The following is a 21,153-nucleotide window of genomic DNA, read 5'->3' on the forward strand; positions in this document are numbered from 1 at the left end:
AGATCAATAAATGTATTTACACTATGACATGTCACAGAAGGATTAAACATGCTCTTATTTCGTAAATTTAAATTTTTTAGTGACCATTCTGCCACACCATTATCAACATTTATATCTTCATAGGTATTATCATGGAACCAAGTCTTCAGTTTAACATTTCTATAAAATTTCTGTATGTCCTTTTCAAGCTATAAAAAGTTTGTATCGCTATGAGACAGAAAGACAATCCCCTTTCTAGTAAGTCACATTCTTCCCTTGACAGCTCATGTCCCGATATATTTATCACAGTGGGCAGTTGTGTTCTTACCCCATCTGTGTTATCTCCTGCGGTTGTCCTCTTGATCATCAGCACTGCCTGTTCTGCAGCTGCCCTCCTCTCCGGTTAGATCTCCTGATCTGTCCTCTGCCTCTTGCGATATTTCCGCCCGCCTCTACTCCTCCGTCATCGCTGCTCGTATCTAAAGGGGATGACGAACCTTCTGTGGCAGAGCCGGACTCCTTAGCTCCCCACAGGTCACCTGGTCTCCCTTCTTGCAGCTGATTGGGTCTACGTCTCTCACCCCTTTTGTTGTTATATCTATAACCTTGGTTACCGCTCCTCCACTTGTATACATTCCCCAGCTGATAATCTTGTTCATCCCTTAGGAACTTTTGCCATTTTCTTTCTTTTTTTACTTTCTGCAGCTCCGCTGCCTTGTCATTGATTTGTTTAATCAGCTTCTCCATTTCTTCAGGTGAGACAACTTTTGACAAATCCTCTGTTTTTCTTGAAAGCTCATAAGCTAAGCAGATGGTACTTCTCAACCAGAAAGACAAGGAAGATGTAATGGCCTTCTCACCTCTACATTTACCTGCATAGCAGCATAGATGACAAACAAAGATGAAGATTGTCTGAACTCCTTAGTAGCCTGAAGGTAAAATTTCAAGGCACGAACCAGATCTAGATTGTGAAGGAAACGTTCCTTTCTCGTGTCCCAATCCTTCCTCGGCAAAGGAACAACAATCTCTTGATTCATTTTCTGATCTGACACCACCTTAGGAAGGAAACCTAACTTAGTACGTAAAGCCACCTTATCAGCGTGAAAAACAAGGTAAGGGGGAATCACACTGCAAGACAGAAATCTCTGAGACCCAATAGCCAACAGAGGCAATAGCCAAAAGAGGCAATAGCCAACAGAGGCAATAGCCAACAGAAACAGAACCTTCCAGGATAACAGTTTAATGTCAACAGTATGCATTGGCTCAAACTGAGCCTGCTGCAACACACAAAAGAACAAGGTTAAGACTCCAAGGCGGAGCCACCCTTCTAAACACAGTCCTGATCCTAGTCAGGACCTTAACAAAGGACTGCACATCCGGAAGCTCAGCTAATCTCTTGTGCAGCAACACCGACAGGGCCGATAGCTATCCCTTCAGGGAACTAGCAGATAGACCCTTCTCCAGTCCATCCTGGAGAAAGGATAAAATTCTGACAACCTTAACCTTATGCCAAGAAAAAACAAGCTCTTCATACCAGTGCAGATAAGTCTGCCAGACCTTATGGATAGATTTGTCGAGTAACCAGTTTACGAGCTTGAATCAAAGTGTCAGTCAGTGTCATCTCAGAGAAACCTTTCCTGGCTAAGACTAAGCATTCAATCTCCATGCAGTCAGCCTCCGAGAATCTAGATTTTGATGTAGGTAAAGAACCCTGTAGTAGCAGGTCCCTGCGATAGGGTAACCTCCATGGAGGAGATGAGGACATCCCCACCAGATCCGTGAATCAGGTCCTTTGCGGTCAGGATGGAGCCATTAGAATCACCGGATCTCACTCCTGCGGGTGAGAAGAGGTAACGGAGGAAATAGATATATGAGTCTGAACTCCAGGGAACTGCTAGAGCATCTATTAGTTCTGCTTGAGGATCCCTCGATCTCGACCCTTACCTGGGTAGTTTGGCATTGAGACAGGATGCCATGAGATCTATCTCTGGCATCAACCCATCTGGAGCATATCTCTGCAAATACCTCGGGGTGAAGAGACCATTCCCCTGGGTGAAAAGATTGCCTGCTAAGGAAGTCTGCTTCCCAGTTGTCCACACCCAGAATGTGGATCGCTGACAGCATACAGTTGTGGGTCTCGCCAATTCCAGTATCTGAGAAACCTCTCTCATAGCCAAGGAACTCCTTGTTCCTCCCTGATGGTTGATGTAGGCTACCGAAGTTATATTGTCTGATTGAAATCTGAAAAACTGGGACGAACCCAGAAGAGGCCAAGCCTTAAGAGCATTGAATATTGCCCGAAGTTCCAAGATATTGATCAGCAACATGGACTCCTCCTAACTCCACAGACCCTGTGCCTTCCTGGCACCCCAATTGGCTCCCCAGCCAGAAATACTTGCGTTCATAGTCACAATTTCCCAGGATGTTCTCAAGAAGCATGTGCCTTGGGACAGGTGATCTTGACAGAGCCACCAAGAGAGAGAATTTCTCGACAGGCTGTCCAGTATTATCTGTTTGGACAGGCCTGAATGGTCGCTGTTCCATTGTCTCAGCATGCATAGTTGTAAGGGTCTGAAATGGAATCTGGCAAAGGGAATGATGTCCATACAAGATACAATGAGGACAAACACCTCCATACACTGGGCCACCGAAGGACTTAGGGAGGCTTGCAGGGCAAGCTGATGTTAGCTTGCAATATCTCTAATCTTCATGGATACCGAGTCTATAACTCTACCCAGGAAATTCACCCTGGTATGTGGAGTAAGAGAACTCTTTTCCAAGTTTATCTTTCATGCATGTGACCGAAGAAGACTTAGAAGCAATTCCGAGTGCTCCCTTGCAAGACAAAATGATGGTGCCTATACCAAGATATCTTCCAGGTAAGGTGCTACTGCGATATCTTGTGTTCTGGCAACCCTAAGAGAGCTCCCAAAAACCTTTGTAAATATTCTTGGAGCAGTAGCTAAGCTTAACGGAAGTGCTATGAACTGGAAGTGTTGGTCCAAAAATGCAAACCTCAGGAATTGAAAATGTTCCATGTGTATCAGAACGTGAAGGTATGCATCCTTCAGGTCTATAGTAGTCATAAACTGTCCTTCCTGAACCAGTGGAAGGATTGATCTTATTGTCTCCATCTTGAAGGATGGGACACTTAGAAATGTGTTTAGGCACTTCAAGTCCAGAATTGGATGAAAACTTCACCTTCCTTCTTGGGAACCACAAAGAGGTTTGAATAGAACCCCAGACCTATTTCTGATGCAGGTCCCGGGACAATTACTCCTAAAGAAACTAGGTCCCATACGCAACCTAAAAAGGCAGTCCTCTTCTCTAGTCTTGTAGACAGACCGGAGAGAAGGAATCTGCCCCTGGGCGGATGGGGCTTGAAACCTATCCGGTATCCCTAAGATACGACCTCCAGCACCCAAGGGTCCTGAACATCCTGAAACCAAGCATCTAAGAAAAGTGACAATCTGCCCCCTACTCAATCCGATCCCAGGTCGGGGGCCGCCCCTTCATGTCAACTTGTTATCGGCAAGCTTCTTTGTCTGTTTAAACTTGTTCCAGGACTGAGCCAGCTTCAAAGTACTCTTGGGCTGCTCGGGCTTGGATGAGGAATGAGATCGTTGGGACTTGTCTGAACGAAAGGAATGAATATTCAATGACTGTAGGTAGATCTTCCCCTTGAAGGGGAGAGAAAGTAACCTGGATTTAGAAGTCATATCCGCAGACCAAGACTTCAACCAGAGAGCACGTCTGGCTAGAACCACAAAACCTGAAGCCTTTGCGTTCAGGTGAATAATTTGCATATTCACATCACAGATGAAGGAGTTAGCAATTCTTAATGCCTTAATTTTTTCCTGAATATCCTAGAGGAGAGATTCCACCTCAATAAGTTCAGACAGAGAGTCGCACCAGTAGGTAGCTGCTCCTGCCATTGTGGCTACTGCTGCCGCAGGTTGGAATAAAGATCCTGTGTGTTGGAACATTGTCCCCAGGAAAATTTCCAACTTTTTGTCCACAGGCTTTCTAAAGCACAAACTATCCTCAAGGGGGATAGTAGCACGCTTAGCTAGCATCGAAATGGTGCCATCCACCTTGGGTATGGTACCCCACTATTCTATTTGAGTTAGGGACCAGGAATAATTTCGTAAAAGTTGCCGAGGGAGAAAAGGAAGTTCCAATTCTTTCCCATTCGTAACTAATAATGTTCGTCATACAAACTGGTACAGGAAAAGGCTGTAGGACCTTCCTGTCTTTGTAGACCCTGTCTTACTTAGGGATCTTAGGGTCCTCAGGCAGCTTAGCCTCTGGAACCTCTAGCGTAGACAGGACCTCCCTTAGTTAAAAAATGCAAATGTTTAATTTTGAATCTAAAAGAGGGTTTCTCCGCCGGAGGAGACTTAGTAACAGACGTTTCCGATTCAGCAAGTTCACCCTCTGACGCTACAGAATTTAACTCATCCTCGGATAGCTGAGACATACAGGCTAGATCCGATAGGAATTTAGATAAATCAGGAGATGAAGTCGGGAGAACTATGTTTAACCTTTCTTTTACGTTTCTCTGAGATAGGTAGGGCACTCAGGGCCGCAGACACCACCGATTGTAGCTGCGCGGTAAAGTCCACAGGAAAAAGGCCCCCTCCAGATGGAAAATTAGCTGTGCCATGGGGAACTGCATGTGAAGCGGTTTGTGTAGACAGAGCAGAAATTTCTTGGGTCATAGAATCCTGAGAGGTTGATGGCTCAGAGGGACTAATTGTGCTATGGGTATTGGCAGACTTAGCTTCCTTCTTTGACTTTAAAACAGTGCTTAGGCAATTGGAACAAAATTGAGCAGGCGGGCAAACTACAGCCTCCTCACAGTATAAACAGGTATTATTATTCACTATAGAAGGAGTCAAACCCTCTAACGTAGTATCTGAGTCCTCCATAGCTTTGGTATGTAATTCCACAGATGGAATAAAAAATGTTTTTAATATTAACAGGCACCTTTATAACCCCAAGTGCTGTCTGCAGCAGGTTTGCAAGGAAGTGAAAAAGGCTGCACCCAGGTCACGTGGTGCACAAGACAGGAATTCTCCTGCTATGCAAAAGAGTGTTAAGCTAATATAAGCTGCACAACACTCAAAAACGAAAGTGAAACCTGTCTGTTCCCAAGCCAAAAGCACACAGTCTTATGAGCCCAAATCTAACGCAGAACATAAAAATCCCCATAACTGTTCCCAATAATCTCTCTAAAGGAGATATTATCCCTTGATCCTCTTGAGGTATAGAAGAGTCACAATGTGACTCTATACAGGAGTCCCAGCTATAACCATAAAGCGGACTTACTCTCTAGGATCCATGCTGTGGAACAGATACAGCCTCTCAAGTGTGACAGCCTTGTAGCGACGCTCTGACAGGGACCTGAGTGATTAAAACCAAGCAGTGAAACTCGTCAACACTGATTGCTCAGGATTTGTTAGCTAACAGTCTGGATGGTTTCGCAGAAAAACTTTCCCTGCATCTCCAGACTCTAACTTTCACCAATACTCTCACTGAGAGGTTTATATGATTACTTAAAACTCCAGTCCTCTCTTGAAGGGAACATACTGTACCCATTACTGGACTATCCAAATCTTCTGACACCTCCTCTAGTGACGAAAGGCAAAGTATGACTGGGCGGATAGGGGAAGTGGGAGGTATATTTAAGCCTTTGGGAGGAGTGTATTTGCCTCCTCCTGGTGGCCAGGTGTTGTATTTCCCAACAGTAAGTAATGAAGTCGTGGACTCTCCCTGCCTTATGGAAAGAAACTATAATTAAACTAGACCATTGTATATTAAAGGGACAGTGTATGCTTTGTCTGTATCATGAAATAATTTGTTGGTGTTTCATATCCTTTTAAGCAATGTGTAAACAAGAAATCAAGCTCCCAGTGGGGGGAGTAAAAAAGGTAATAAAATATTGATTGTTCACTCAAAATACTGGTCTCACTGTGTATACAGTTAGAGAAAATATAAGGAGGATTTTGTGTAGAGATAAGTTAATGAGATCTGCTCTCCCTGCAAGCTCAGCCAATTTGATTAGGTTATAGATGAAATTTGCAGATTTCTTATACAAGTTATACCTAAAGGAGCAATTTTTCCATAGATTTTAAACTCTACAGCTGGTATAACAAGTTGTTGTAAACTTCAAGGGGAAATTAATTTTACAGTACACTTTTGTCCCTTCGAGTACATTTAAAAATGGCCTTAGTGATTTTTTTAAGCACAAAAACATAATTTATGCTTACCTGATAAATTTATTTCTCTTGTAGTGTATCCAGTCCACGGATCATCCATTACTTGTGGGATATTCTCCTTCCCAACAGGAAGTTGCAAGAGGATCACCCACAGCAGAGCTGCTATATAGCTCCTCCCCTCACTGCCATATCCAGTCATTCGACCGAAACAAGCCGAGAAAGGAGAAACCATAGGGTGCAGTGGTGACTGTAGTTTAATTAAAATTTAGACCTGCCTGAAAAGGACAGGGCGGGCCGTGGACTGGATACACTACAAGAGAAATAAATTTATCAGGTAAGCATAAATTATGTTTTCTCTTGTTAAGTGTATCCAGTCCATGGATCATCCATTACTTGTGGGATACCAATACCAAAGCTAAAGTACACGGATGATGGGAGGGACAAGGCAGGAACTTAAACGGAAGGAACCACTGCCTGTAGAACCTTTCTCCCAAAAATAGCCTCTGAAGAAGCAAAAGTATCAAATTTGTAAAATTTGGAAAAAGCATGAAGGGAAGACCAAGTTGCAGCCTTGCAAATGGCCCAGGTGGAAGCCACAGCTCTAGTAGAATGAGCTGTAATCCTTTCAGGAGGCTGCTGTCCAGCAGTCTCATAGGCTAAACGGATTATACTCCGAAGCCAAAAAGAAAGAGAGGTTGCCGAGGCCTTCTGATCTCTCCTCTGTCCAGAGTAAACAACAAACAGGTTAGATGTTTGGCGAAAATCTTTAGTAGCCTGTAAGTAAAACTTCAAGGCACGGACTACGTCTAGATTATGCAAAAGACGTTCCTTCTTTGAAGAAGGATTAGGACATAATGATGGAACAACAATCTCTTGATTGATATTCTTGTTAGAAACCACCTTAGGTAAAAACCCAGGTTTTGTACACAGAACAACTTTATCTGAATGAAAGATCAGATAAGGAGAATCACAATGTAAGGCAGATAACTCCGAGACTCTTCGAGCCGAGGAAATAGCCATCAGAAAAAGAACTTTCCATGAAAGAAGTTTGATATCAATAGAATGAAGGTTTTCAAACGGAACCCCTTGAAGAACTTTAAGAACCAAGTTTAAGCTCCATGGAGGAGCAAGAGGTTTAAACACAGGCTTAATTCTAACTAAAGCCTGACAAAATGCCTGAACGTCTGGAACTTCTGCCAGACGCTTGTGTAAAAGAATAGACAGAGCAGAAATCTGTCCCTTTAAAGAACTAGCTGATAATACTTTGTCCAAACCCTCTTGGAGGAAGGACAATATCCTAGGAATCCTAACCCTACTCCATGAGTAATTCTTGGATTCACACCAATGAAGATATTTACGCCATATCTTGTGGTAAATTTTCCTGGTGACAGGCTTTCGTGCCTGTATTAAGGTATCAATTACTGACTCGGAAAAGCCACGCTTTGATAGGATCAAGCGTTCAATCTCCATGCAGTCAGTCTCAGAGAAAGTAGATTCGGATGATTGAAAGGACCTTGTATTAGAAGGTCTTGTCTCAGAGGCAGAGTCCATGGTGGAAAGGATGACATGTCCACTAGGTCTGCATACCAGGTCCTGCGTGGCCACGCAGGCGCTATCAATATCACTGATGCTCTTTCCTGTTTGATTTTGGCAATCAGACGAGGGAGCAGAGGAAACGGTGGAAACACATAAGCCAGGCTGAAGAACCAAGGCGCTGCTAGAGCATCTATCAGTGCCGCTTCTGGGTCCCTGGACCTGGATCCGTAACAAGGAAGCTTGGCGTTCTGGCGAGACGCCATGAGATCCAATTCTGGTTTGCCCCAACGGAGAACCAATTGAGCAAACACCTCCGGATGGAGTTCCCATTCCCCCGGATGAAAAGTCTGACGACTTAGAAAATCCGCCTCTACACCTGGGATATGGATCGCTGACAGGTGGCAAGAGTGAGTCTCTGCCCAGCGAAATATCTTGGAGACTTCTGACATCGCTAGGGAACTCCTGGTTTCCCCTTGATGGTTGATGTAAGCCACAGTCATGATGTTGTCCGACTGAAATCTGATGAACCTCAGTGTTGCTAGCTGAGGCCAAGCCAGAAGAGCATTGAATATTGCTCTTAACTCCAGAATATTTATTGGGAGGAGTTTCTCCTCCTGAGTCCACGAACCCTGAGCCTTCAGGGAGTTCCAGACTGCACCCCAACCTAGAAGGCTGGCATCTGTTGTTACAATTGTCCAATCTGGTCTGCGAAAGGTCATACCCTTGGACAGATGGGCCCGAGATAACCACCAGAGAAGAGAATCTCTGGTTTCTTGATCCAGATTTAGTAGAGGGGACAAATCTGTGTAATCCCCATTCCACTGACTGAGCATGCATAATTGCAGCGGTCTGAGATGCAGGCGCGCGAATGGCACTATGTCCATCGCCGCTACCATTAAGCCGATTACTTCCATGCACTGAGCCACCGTGGGGCGCGGAATGGAGTGAAGAACATGGCAAGCATTTAGAAGTTTTGATAACCTGGACTCCGTCAGGTAAATTTTCATTTCTACAGAATCTATTAGAGTCCCTAGGAAGGAAACCCTCGTGAGAGGAGATAGAGAACTCCTTTCTTCGTTCACTTTCCACCCATGTGACCTCAGGAATGCCAGAACTATCTCTGTATGAGATTTGGCAATTTGAAAGCTTGACGCCTGTATCAGGATATCGTCCAGGTAAGGAGCCACTGCTATGCCTCGCGGTCTTAGGACCGCCAGAAGTGAGCCCAGAACCTTTGTAAAAATATTTGGGGCTGTAGCCAACCCGAATGGAAGAGCTACAAATTGGTAATGCCTGTCTAGAAAGGCAAACCTCAGGAACTGATGATGATTCTTGTGAATTGGAATGTGAAGGTAGGCATCCTTTAAGTCCACTGTGGTCATGTACTGACCCTCTTGGATCATGGGTAAAATGGTTCGAATAGTTTCCATCTTGAATGACGGAACTCTGAGGAATTTGTTTAGGATCTTTAAATCCAAAATTGGTCTGAAGGTTCCCTCTTTTTTGGGAACCACAAACAAATTTGAATAAAACCCCTGTCCTTGTTCCGTCCGCGGAACTGGATGGATCACTCCCATTACAAGGAGATCTTGTACGCAGCTTAGGAATACCTCTTTCTTTATCTGGTTTGCAGATAATCTTGAAAGGTGAAATCTCCCTTGTGGAGGAGAAGCTTTGAAGTCCAGAAGATATCCCTGAGATATGATCTCCAACGCCCAGGGATCCTGAACATCTCTTGCCCACGCCTGGGCAAAGAGAGAGAGTCTGCCCCCTACTAGATCCGTTGTCAGATAGGGGCCGCTCCTTCATGCTGTCTTAGAGGCAGCAGTAGGCTTTCTGGCCTGCTTGCCATTGTTCCAGGACTGGTTAGGTTTCCAGGCCTGCTTGGATTGAGCAAAAGTTCCCTCTTGTTTTGAAGCAGAGGAAGTTGATGCTGCACCTGCCTTGAAATTTCGAAAGGCACGAAAATTAGACTGTTTGGCCTTTGCTTTGGCCCTGTCCTGAGGAAGGGTATGACCCTTACCTCCAGTAATGTCAGCAATAATTTCTTTCAAACCAGGCCCGAATAAGGTCTGCCCCTTGAAAGGAATGTTGAGTAATTTAGACTTTGAAGTCACATCAGCTGACCAGGATTTGAGCCATAGCGCCCTACGCGCCTGGATGGCGTATCCGGAATTCTTAGCCGTTAGTTTAGTCAAATGAACAATGGCATCAAAAACAAATGAGTTAGCTAGCTTAAGAGTTCTAAGCTTGTCAACAATTTCAGTCAATGGAGCTGTATGGATGGCCTCTTCCAGGGCCTCAAACCAGAATGCCGCCGCAGCAGTGACAGGCGCAATGCATGCAAGGGGCTGTAAAATAAAACCTTGTTGAATAAACATTTTCTTAAGGTAACCCTCTCATTTTTTATCCATTGGATCTGAAAAAGCACAACTGTCCTCAACCGGGATAGTGGTACGCTTTGCTAAAGTAGAAACTGCTCCCTCCACCTTAGGGACAGTCTGCCATAAGTCCCGTGTAGTGGCATCTATTGGAAACATTTTTCTAAATATAGGAGGTGGGGAAAAGGGCACACCGGGCCTATCCCACTCCTTACTAATAATTTCTGTAAGCCTTTTAGGTATTGGAAAAACATCAGTACTCACTGGCACTGCATAGTATTTATCCAGCCTACACAATTTCTCTGGCACTGCAATTGTGTCACAGTCATTCAGAGCAGCTAATACCTCCCCAAGCAATACACGGAGGTTCTCAAGCTTAAATTTAAAATTAGAAATCTCTGAATCAGGTCTCCCCGATTCAGAGACGTCACCCACAGACTGAAGCTCTCCGTCCTCAGGTTCTGCATATTGTGACGCAGTATCAGACATGGCTCTTACAGCATCTACGCGCTCTGTATCTCATCTATCCCCAGAGCTATCGCGCTTGCCTCTCAATTCAGGCAATCTGGATAATACCTCTAACAGGGTATTATTCATGATTGCAGCCATGTCCTGCAAAGTAATCGCTATGGGCGTCCCTGATGTACTTGGCGCCATATTAGCGTGCGTCCCTTGAGCGGGAGGCGAAAAGTCCGACACATGGGGAGAGCTAGTCGGCATAACTTCCCCCTCGACAGACCCCTCTGGTGACAATTCTTTTATAGATAAAGACTGATCTTTACTGTTTAAGGTGAAATCAATACATTTAGTACACATTCTCCTATGGGGCTCCACCATGGCTTTTAAACATAATGAACAAGTATCCTCTGTTTCAGACATGTTTGTACAGACTAGCAATGAGACTAGCAAGCTTGGAAAACACTTTAAAGCAAGTTAACAAGCAATATAAAAAACGTTACTGTGCCTTTAAGAGAAACAAATTTTGACAAAATTTGAAATAACAGTGAAAAAAGGCAGTTACACTAACAAAAATTTTACAGTGTATGTAACAAGTCAGCAGAGCATTGCACCCACTTGCAAATGGATGATTAACCCCTTAATAACAAAAACAGAATAATAAATGACAAAAACTTTTTTTAAACACAGTCACAACAACTGCCACAGTCTACTGTGATTGTTACCCTCCTCAAACACGACTTTGAAGCCTTTTGAGCCCTTCAGAGATGTCCTGTATCATGCAGAGGGAAGCTGAATGTCTCTGTCAGTATTTTTATCTGCACAGAAAAGCACTAAAATAGGCCCTTCCCACTCATATTGCAACAGTGGAAAGCCTGTTTCTAGGCAAACCAGCCATGTGGAAAAAAACTAGGCCCCAATAAGTTTTGTCACCAAACATATATAAAAACGATTAACATGCCAGCAAACGTTTTATATTACACTTTTATAGGAGTATGTATCTCTGTTAATAAGCCTGATACCAGTCGCTATCACTGCATTTAAGGCTTAACTTACATTAATCCGGTATCAGCAGTATTTTTCTAGCAAATTCCATCCCTAGAAATATATTAACTGCACATACCTTATTGCAGGAAAACCTGCACGCCATTCCCTCTCTGAAGTTACCTCACGCCTCAGAATATGTGAGAACAGACATGGATCTTAGTTACTTCTGCTAAGATCATAGAAAATGCAGGCAGATTCTTCTTCTAAATACTGCCTGAGATAAACAGTACACTCCGGTACCATTTAAAAATAACAAACTTTTGATTGAAGTTAAAAAACTAACTATAATACACCACTCTCCTCTTACTACGTCCATCTTTGTTGAGAGTTGCAAGAGAATGACTGGATATGGCAGTGAGGGGAGGAGCTATATAGCAGCTCTGCTGTGGGTGATCCTCTTGCAACTTCCTGTTGGGAAGGAGAATATCCCACAAGTAATGGATGATCCGTGGACTGGATACACTTAACAAGAGAAAGCAATGTTCTTTGTAAAATGTCTTGAAAAAGTGTAAAAGTTTTGTGGTTTGTGAAGACTTTACTAGAAGTTTTCACTTTTGTTAATATTTCCAGCATTAATGTGGTTATTGGTCGATTACAAGCATTAACCATGGATTTGAAATATAAGTGTGAGTTTCCACTGAAATTGGACATTATTTGCCTTTTAGGCATCTGAATGTGAACCAAATTATTTAAAAAGTCATTGCAAACAATAAAGTAGATATGGAGTATCATTTTTTTTGTACATAATAATCTGCTTCAACAGAAACACTGGGAGAACTTACCTTCAACATCAAGGCACCTGGGTGGTTCATCTGACCAGATGAGGTTATACATGCACTCCAGATACTCTGCCCCCTCCAGCTTGTACCCTGGAAAGCACTGGTAGTAAACCACTCTCCCCACAGGAAACGAGGAATCAAATTCAGATATGTTGATATAACTGTGAGGAAGAACCAGTGGTCTGAGGCAGCCTACGGAGATAATAAAAAGATGATTATGATTAACCAGAAGCTCTAGCAGAAAAGATTTTTGTATGAAAACAATTAGCAGATTATGTTGTACACAATAAATGTTTGTAGAATTTTAATTAGGCAAATTCTGAGAATTAAAACTCTTGAGGAGGGTGCAAGTGGGTGTATAAATCTGTTCTTCTCACTGGTAAAACCATGTGCATATCCCACAGTTATATATATCACAAGCTAAAACTAGCACCTGTTACATCTGTCTACTTAAAGAGACAGGATACTCATCTGCTAAATCACTTAAGAGTGTGACGCAGCATAACTGTAAAAAGCTGACAAGAAAATATCACATGAATATCTCTATGTAAACATGGAAGATACTTTATCATAAAATACCTTCAGCTCATAAGAATAAATACTCTGTTATCCATGGCATTTGACTGTCATCCGCATAGTAAAAAACAAAAACAAAAAAAACCGCTAACCAGCTTTAAAGGGACAGTCAAGTCAAAATTAAATTTTCATGATACAGGTAGGGCAATTTTAAACAAGTTTCCAATGTACTTTTATCATCAAATTTACTTTGTTCTCTAAGTATTCTTTGATGAAAGCTAAACCTGGGTAGATTTCTAAGCTGTTGAACGCCGTCTCTTATTTCAGTGAATTTTGATAGTTTTTACAGCTACACAGCACTAGTTCATGTGTGCAATATAGATAACATTGTGCTCACTCCCGTGGGGTTATCTATGATCCAGCACGGATTGGCTAAAATGCAAGTCTGTGAAAAGAACTGAAATAAGGGGGCAGTCTGCAGAGGCCTAGATACAAGGTAATCACAGAGGTAATAAGTGTATTAATATAACCGTATTGGCTATGCAAAACTGGGGAATGGGTAATAAAGGGATTATCTATCTTTTTAAACAATAACATTTTTCAAATAGTCTGTCCCTTTAACCAGCTGAGTTCATACATTACTTCACTGTGGTCTTGTGGAATTTCACTGAAATCAATTGAGATTTCACAGTAAACCTGCTTACACTGAGAAGGAAAATATAGTGACTGTGCCTGTACATGCCAGATGCACGCTCCCTTGCAAATTCAGCGACAGGAATTCTGATTGGATGATTTTTGTCCCTTAATATTGGGATGTGGCTATTGAGGGGCTATTGTAAAATATCTTTATTTGTTTATATAGAGATGTTCATGTCAGCTTTTTACAGATGTGCTGCTTCACTTTTAAGTGATTCAACATTTGGGTATAATGTGCCTTCAACTGTACTTTATTTCTGTCATGTATAAGGTTTAAACCGTTTGAAGTACAGCTGTGTATTTTTATTTTGAAACCGAAAGTTCCTGCCTATGAACAGCTGTTCCCTCATATAGAAGCTTACTGGCTGAAAAGGAGAGTCACACAATTGTATTTGTTTCCAGTGATCCCCACACCCCAAAAGCATAAGAATTTTTTTTTATTTTTTTTTATCACAGGGATTTACATTTTTCAAAAACTGAAAAATTGTCCCTTTAACACATTACTGAGCCAAAGTTGTGTATCACATTAGCTGGCTGCTGTAAGCAGTCTAAAGGCTGATAATTAAATTATGTGTAATATGTTGGTGATCAACACTGCTTATAGACTTAGATTAACTATTAACCTGGGCACGTGCACAAAGACTTCAGACAAGAAATGCAGAACACTAAAGACATCACCAATGTGTTTTTTTTTTCAGTTAAATGTTTTATTGATTTAAATGTCATAGATAAATTGTCAAATGCATAACATTTTCAACAAGGAAATAACAATACAAAAAACAACAGTAAGCAAAATGCTCCGATCAGCCTTGTTAAATCTCAACAGGCCTAGAATTCGAATCGGCGTTTCTAACACGCCAGATTGACGTGAGTTCCCGGGTGTAAATCCAGTTGGGAGAGGCCTTTTCCTTATAAGCAGAGTATATTTACTTCAAACAAGTTTTTTTAAACAAGGTGAATACAATAAATTATCATAGTGTACTTTCTATTACAGAAATGTAGGGTAACCATTTTGTGCAGTTAATGTATCCTCTTTATTTGTGCTATTGTATAGTGTCGTATTGTCTCATAGTGTGTCTCGTTGTTCCCAAATGTATAAAACGTCTAAAATAAAGCCTTGTTAACCTACAAAAGTGTAATGTAGTTTTTCTAACTCTAGAATATGGTCCATTTCTTTTAACCACATGGTATAAGTAGGGGGGTCAGATTTTTTCCACAGTTTGGGTAGTCGTCTTGCACAATTCAGCATACAATAGAGCAGTTTTTTATTATATAGACAGGGGATGGGGGAGCGTCGTTCAATAATACTATAGTAAGGGGAGAGGTTAATAGAGGATCCTAAAAATGTATTTACACCAGATGTGTGATAGTGTACCTATCCCACCACAATGTCTCCAGCAAAGTGAGGATGAGTTGGGGAATATGCTGTGTAGGCGATGGGGGGGGGGGGTGAGATACCACCTGGAAAGGAGTTTGTAGTTAGATTCAGCTATTATTAGGAAGATGAATGATTTTTTTTGGTTACACTAAAGATGTGATTCCATTGGATGTCTGTTAGTGAGATATTAAGTTTTGTTCCCCATTTTACAATATAAGCTGGTCTATTAGTGGGAAAGGCACCTCCTAAGAGTTTGTAAATAATTGATATATGGGATTTAGACATTGCGGGGGTAGTACACAATAATTCAAAGGGTGTGCGTGGTTTAGTCAGTTTTGTGGGGGATGTGTAAGATGGAATGTCTCGCCTGGAGGTATGGAAACCATTTGTGAAAGGGGGGCCAGTTAGTTGGGCTATCTCAATTTCTGGTTGAAATAGACCACTGTTCAATAATAGATAGACTGGCAGGTTGGATGGTTTGCCCTCAATGTTTGGGATCTGTAGGGTGCCAGGGTGTAGGAGTATAGGGTTGTTTAACAGGGGTGTAAGAGGGGATATCAGGCCTGATAGTGTTGTGAGAGAGGACAATGATTTGTCCCATGTATTAAGGGTTGCCGCAATGTAGGGATTGGTGGAAACCTCTAACGGCCTGTGTTTTTTTGGGATCCAGCAGGTGTCTCCTAAGTGTATACTTTCTGCTAGGAAGAATTCTATTTGGACCCATGGCTTGCTGGTATGAGATTGTTTCCAAGCTACTATTCTTGCTAGGTGAGATTAATTGTTATAGTCAAGGAGGATCGGTACTCAAAGGTCACCATCTTTTCTACTGAGATACAGTGAGCGCATGGAAACTCTTGGGGGCCTATCTATCAAGCTCCGATAGACTTGCCAGAAACACAAGTTATGGAGCAGCGGTCACAAAGACCGCTGCTCCATAACCCTGTCTACCTGCTCTGAGCAGGCGGACAGGAATCGCCGGAATTCAAACCGATCGAGTACGATCGGGTTGATTGACACCTCCCTGCTGGTGGCCGATTGGCCACCAGTCTGCAGGGGGCGGTGTTGCACCAGCAGCATTTGTGAGCTGCTGGTGCAATGCTGAATACGGAGAGCGTATTGCTCTCCGCATTCAGCGATGCCTTGCAGACCTGATCCGCATTGTCGGATCAGGTCCACAAGACATTTGTTAAATTGGCCTCTTGGTCTTTTGTGGGACCAGATAAATAATTAAAATACTTTTTGAAGATTTACAAGGTATGTGAGGGGCAGCTCAAGTGAAAGGATCTGAAAAACATATAAGAACTTAGGGAGTAAGACCATTTTAATCGCATTTATGGGCCCCATCCAAGAGAAATGTCCCTGTTTATGCAAGCTATTTACTGTGGTTTGTGTTTTGTTTTATAAAGGTATGTAATTTAGGTAAAATAGTTGGGCATGATGTGGGGTCAATTCCCAGGTAGTGTAGTTTATTTCGAATTTGAAAGGGGGTATTTGATGATAGGTATTGTTGCTCTGCGTCCGAGGTGACAGAAGGCATCAGGACAGATTTATCCATATTTATGGAAAAATTAGAGTGCATTTTATAGTCTGCAAGTTCTTTGAGAAGGGGGTATAGAGGTAATTTGGGAGCTTAGTGTAAATATATCGTCTGCATATAATAAACATTTTTGATGTTTTGATGTAAAGGGACAAAAGTTACTCCTTGGATTAAAGGATTATTCCTGACCCGTGCTGCTAGAGTTTCTACAGTGAGTGCAAAGAGTAGGGGTGAGAGGGGGCAACCCTGTCTTGTGCCACTTATTAATGGAAATTTTCTGGGAAACTGTACAATTTGCGCATATTCTAGCGGATGGTTCTCTATATAAAGCCTGAATGCGATTAATCAAAGTATTCATGAATCCGAATTTTGACAGGGTGGACCAGAGAAAGTCCCAATTCACCCTGTCAAAAGCTTTTTCTGCTTCGGTGGACAAAAGTATAAGTGAGGATTTGTTTGGAGGAGGTTATGGACAGGGTCTGCAGAACGCAAATTGTATTATCTTTGTTTATTCAGGTGGCTAATAATTTGGCGTATATTTTGATGTCAATATTGATAAGGGAGATAAGGCAGTAGTTTGTAACCAGGTCTGTGGGTTTGCCTGGCTTTGCGATCACCGAGATTGTGTCTTCCAGGAGGGAAGGGGATAATTGGCAATCATGATCCAGGGAGTGATGCATATCTAGGAGTTCTAATCTGTGATTTCATGAGATGATAGAATTTGGGAGCTTTACCATGTGGTAGGGCTTTAATAGTCTCGTAGACCTCCTGTAGGGTAAATGGTGCATCTAGCATGGAGCAGTCATCATTGGTAAGGGTTTGCAAAGGGGTTTGTCAAAGGTAGTCCACCATAAGCTTAAGTTTGGTGGTGGGGGCCTCCGTTGGGAGATTATATAATGAGGTATAATAATGGTCAAATTTATTAACTATATCTTTACTGTTAAAGTGGGTCGTCCCCTGGGGATCTTTGATATTTGATATGAAAGTTCTATATTGTTGTTTTTTAAGGGATCTAGCCATGAGTCAACCAGCCTTATTGCTTTCTACAAAAAATTTAGACTTAGTTGTTAGGGACCTCATGTGGGCACTTTTGATTACATAATGGTTTAGTGCTTCTCTAGCCTGTTGCATTTCCGCAAAGAGTTGCTGGGATTTTGGTTTGTGTTTAAGGGCTGTCTCAGTGGTGAGGCACTTGTGTGAAAGAGTAATGTGTTGGGTAGATCTTTTTGTCCGTAGCTTGTGGGTGTGTTTCATGAGTTCTCCCCTAATGTAGCATTTGTAGGTTTCCCAATTATTTACCACAGAGGTGTCTGTGGGGTTATAAAATAAGAAAAACTCAGTCTTTTTCATGATATTCTCAAGTATAAGTGGGTCTGTAAAAATATGGTCATTTAGTCTCCAGTTTTGTTGAGTATTTGGTTTGGAGGACCAAAGGAGGGTGGTGACCACCATGCTGTGGTCAGACTAGGCTGTGTGCTGTATTTTGGAGTCAACTAGGGTAGATAGTGTGTTTTGGTCACAAAAAATGTAATCAAGTCGAGTGTAGGAGCACTGCGGATTTGAAAAGAAGGTGTAATCTTTTATTGTTGGATTTCTTATTCTCCAAGTATCAAATAGGGGTAATGTCTGCAATGCCTGATAGTTAGATCTTATTTGGTAAGATCGGCTGTAGGATTTCCCGGAGGATGTATCAAGTGTGGGACAGATTGGGAAGTTGAGGTCTCCACCAAGTATTATTGGGCCTTTTGCTATGTCTAGTAGCTGATTGATTGCTTTGCAGAAAAAAAGGGGAAGTAGGGCAGTTAGGGGCGTACAAATTAGCTATTGTAAGAGGCCTCCTGTAGTAGAGTCCTACTAAGATTAAGATCCTACTGCCTGGGTCTTGGTATTTCTGCAATAGTGTAAAGGGTGTACCTTTTTTAAAGGAGATACAAACTCCATTTTTTTGGTTGGGCCTGAATTCAGAAAATGTTGATCATAATATAGGTGTGACAGCTTGGGTTCATGTGATTTTTTAAAAAATGTGTTTCTTGTAACAAGACTATGTCTATCTTTTTTTTTTTTTTTAAAGTCATGGAATGCAATGGATCTTTTTTTGTGGGGTCAAAAAGCCCTTTACATTTTGTGTGGCTACTTGGATAAGTGGGGTCAATGTGGGTTGTATTATTTTAATTGTATTGTGAGTGTTAATAGGTAACGTAGGTAAACATAAGTAGGTAGTTCAGGGAGAGGCACAAATATGGATACTGTGAAGTTTTAGATCAGAACAGTGAGAGTACACTTATAAATATAACAATATAAAACAGTAACAAACAATTAATAAAAAAACAATACTAGTCAAAAATAGAATACCAATATATCTATAAATGAGGGGTCTTAATTTAAAGGAGAAAAGAGAAAAAAAAAAAAGAAAGAAAAAAGAAAAAGAAAGGGTAGAGAGTGTAAGGAAGGAGGAAGTGAGAAAATCTGGAAAATGGGGGGGGGGGGAGAGGAGAGAAGAAGTTTAGAAAGTTGAGTTGGGAGAGTGAAACAGTTGTGAGAAAACGGAATGGCAAAACCGACCATCAGATGCAGAGGGTCAATAAATAGAAGAGGGGCATAAGGAAATAAAAGAAAAAACTAAAGTAGTTAGTTCTGATGCATCTAGTGGGGGGTACAGTAAAATACACAGTTGTATCACAACTAACTTGTGCATCTTAAAAGTTAAGGCTAATAATAGCTGGTGGTACAAATAAGGCAAGAATAATGACATCAAAAGGAAAAGATCTTACATATTTACCAGCGTTGAGTAAAGGCACATTAGGGTGGCAATATGGCATAGTGTCTTTTGGAGGTAATGTCTGTTAGGAAGACAAAAGAATTGTACTGGAGATCCAGTACTTACAAGGATGGTCAAGTCCTTCCCTATGATATAGAAACCAGGTATTGTCCAGAGGGGGTGCCGATCTGAGACTTTGCTTCTTCATAGGTTGCTTACTTGCTACCTCGGACCATTTTCTTCTCTGCGGCCCAGAGTGAGATGGTGGATGAGCTTTATCTCAGGCAGGTTCCATAGTTGGAGATTCTGGGGTGGGTATATCAAGCTTTTTCCAGAATTCAACTATTTTAGTTGGGTCTTTGAATTCCATGTGACATCCGCTATTAGAGATGAGCAGACAGACTGGGAAGCCCCATCTGTAAGGGATCTTGAGGGCACGGAGGTGTGATGTGAGGTGAGCAAAGTCCTTCCTCTGTTGTAGCGTTTTGGCGGAGAAATCTTGAAAAATCTGTATTTTTGCACCTAAGTATGTGAATGATTGTTGAGATCTAGCAAAGTGCAGGATTTTTTCCCTATCCCTGAAGCTCTGGAAACAGACAATGATGTCTCTAGGTGGTTGGTTTTCAGTAGGTTTTGGGCGTAAAGAGTGGTGAACTCTCTCCATCTTTAGTTCTTGGATCACCACCGAGTTTTCTATAGTCAGGGATTGGAATAGGCTTTGGAGGTGTTCTGGAATATCTTCACCTGAGACAGATTCTGGTATACCTCTTATACGAAGGTTGTTTCAATGGGTCCTTTTCTCTATATCATCAATCTCGTTTTCAAGATCTGTGATTGTTTGTTATCAATTGTGTGAGACAGTGCGGTCATTTCTTTAACTAGCTCTTCACGGTCATCTTCTAGCGTTTCCACTCTGAAGCCAAGTTCGTTCTATGTCCTTCTTTTGTTCTGCACACTCAGATTTAATGCACAATTTAACTTGGGTTATTAGTGCTTCCATTGCCTTTAGATTCACAGTGCCATCTTTAAGCTGTGGCGAAGAGCTTGGTGAGAGCGAGGGATGAGATATCTCAGGCGTGTCAGAAATCTTGTCGTCCTCGCTGTTTATTGCGGGTATATCAGTTATTTGTTTCCTGTCCATGTTTTTGAAGAAAGTATTTACTGTGCCTGTAGCACTATTAGGTTTGGATGCTTTTTCAGACTTTGTAGTTCTGCGCAGTGACATTTTAAGGGCAGGGTATTCAGGAGGATCAGCTTCTTGATATTGTAAAGCTTATATTAATTGCAACGGGATCACAAAGAATAGGGTAGCGCCGGGCCAGCAATAGGCACTGTTCAAACGTAGGTCTTGAAATATAGTTGATAGTTAATAATTAATGTCTATGGTTGTGTTGGGGATAAGTGGTGCTGTAATCAGGCAGATCACTGGGTCGATGTCTTATGTATTTGAGCTGATGTAGCTCTGTGCTGTGTCGCAGGTCTTATTTAACCCCAATAAGCCTGATAGTTAGGGCATAGTTATGTTGTTCAATAAGCCATCAGTATGATTGCCAAAGTAGAAGGTCATGTAAACTCATAAGTCCTTATATTGTTAGCATAGGAATTTGCAATAATGCTTTATACTTACCACCTCAGTAGTGTTGCAATGTGGATGTGTAGTATTTGACCTGATTCAAAGGTCGTCCATAGTGAGTGGCGAGGCTGCAGCCGGCAGTGCTCAAGAGTGGCTGCCTGGAGTCTTTAGGCAGCAGTGGGCTAGGACGCTCCAAGAATTGCAGGAGCTGCACGTGCCGGGAGCAGTTGCCGGAACAAGGCTCAAGTGCAGTCTAGGCCGCAATCTGTGCGTCGAGTGCGAGGCGCTTCTGGGCC

General features: G+C 42.1%; 1 protein-coding gene across 1 annotated transcript in view; it reads right to left on the bottom strand.

The window, feature by feature from the left end:
- Window positions 1–345: 345 nt before the first annotated feature.
- Window positions 346–21,153, bottom strand: part of LOC128658246 (sushi domain-containing protein 4-like) — a 445,272-nt gene continuing 424,464 nt past the window's right edge. Inside the window, exons 5-6 of the mRNA XM_053712783.1 lie at window positions 12,403–12,591; window positions 346–782 (exon numbers count right to left, since the gene is read on the bottom strand). Of these exons, the coding sequence (XP_053568758.1) occupies window positions 346–782; window positions 12,403–12,591 (626 nt within the window). The remainder of the gene's footprint in view (window positions 783–12,402; window positions 12,592–21,153) is intronic.

Source organism: Bombina bombina, chromosome 4 (genome assembly GCF_027579735.1).
Source record: "Bombina bombina isolate aBomBom1 chromosome 4, aBomBom1.pri, whole genome shotgun sequence".
NCBI classification, from domain to species: domain Eukaryota; kingdom Metazoa; phylum Chordata; class Amphibia; order Anura; family Bombinatoridae; genus Bombina; species Bombina bombina.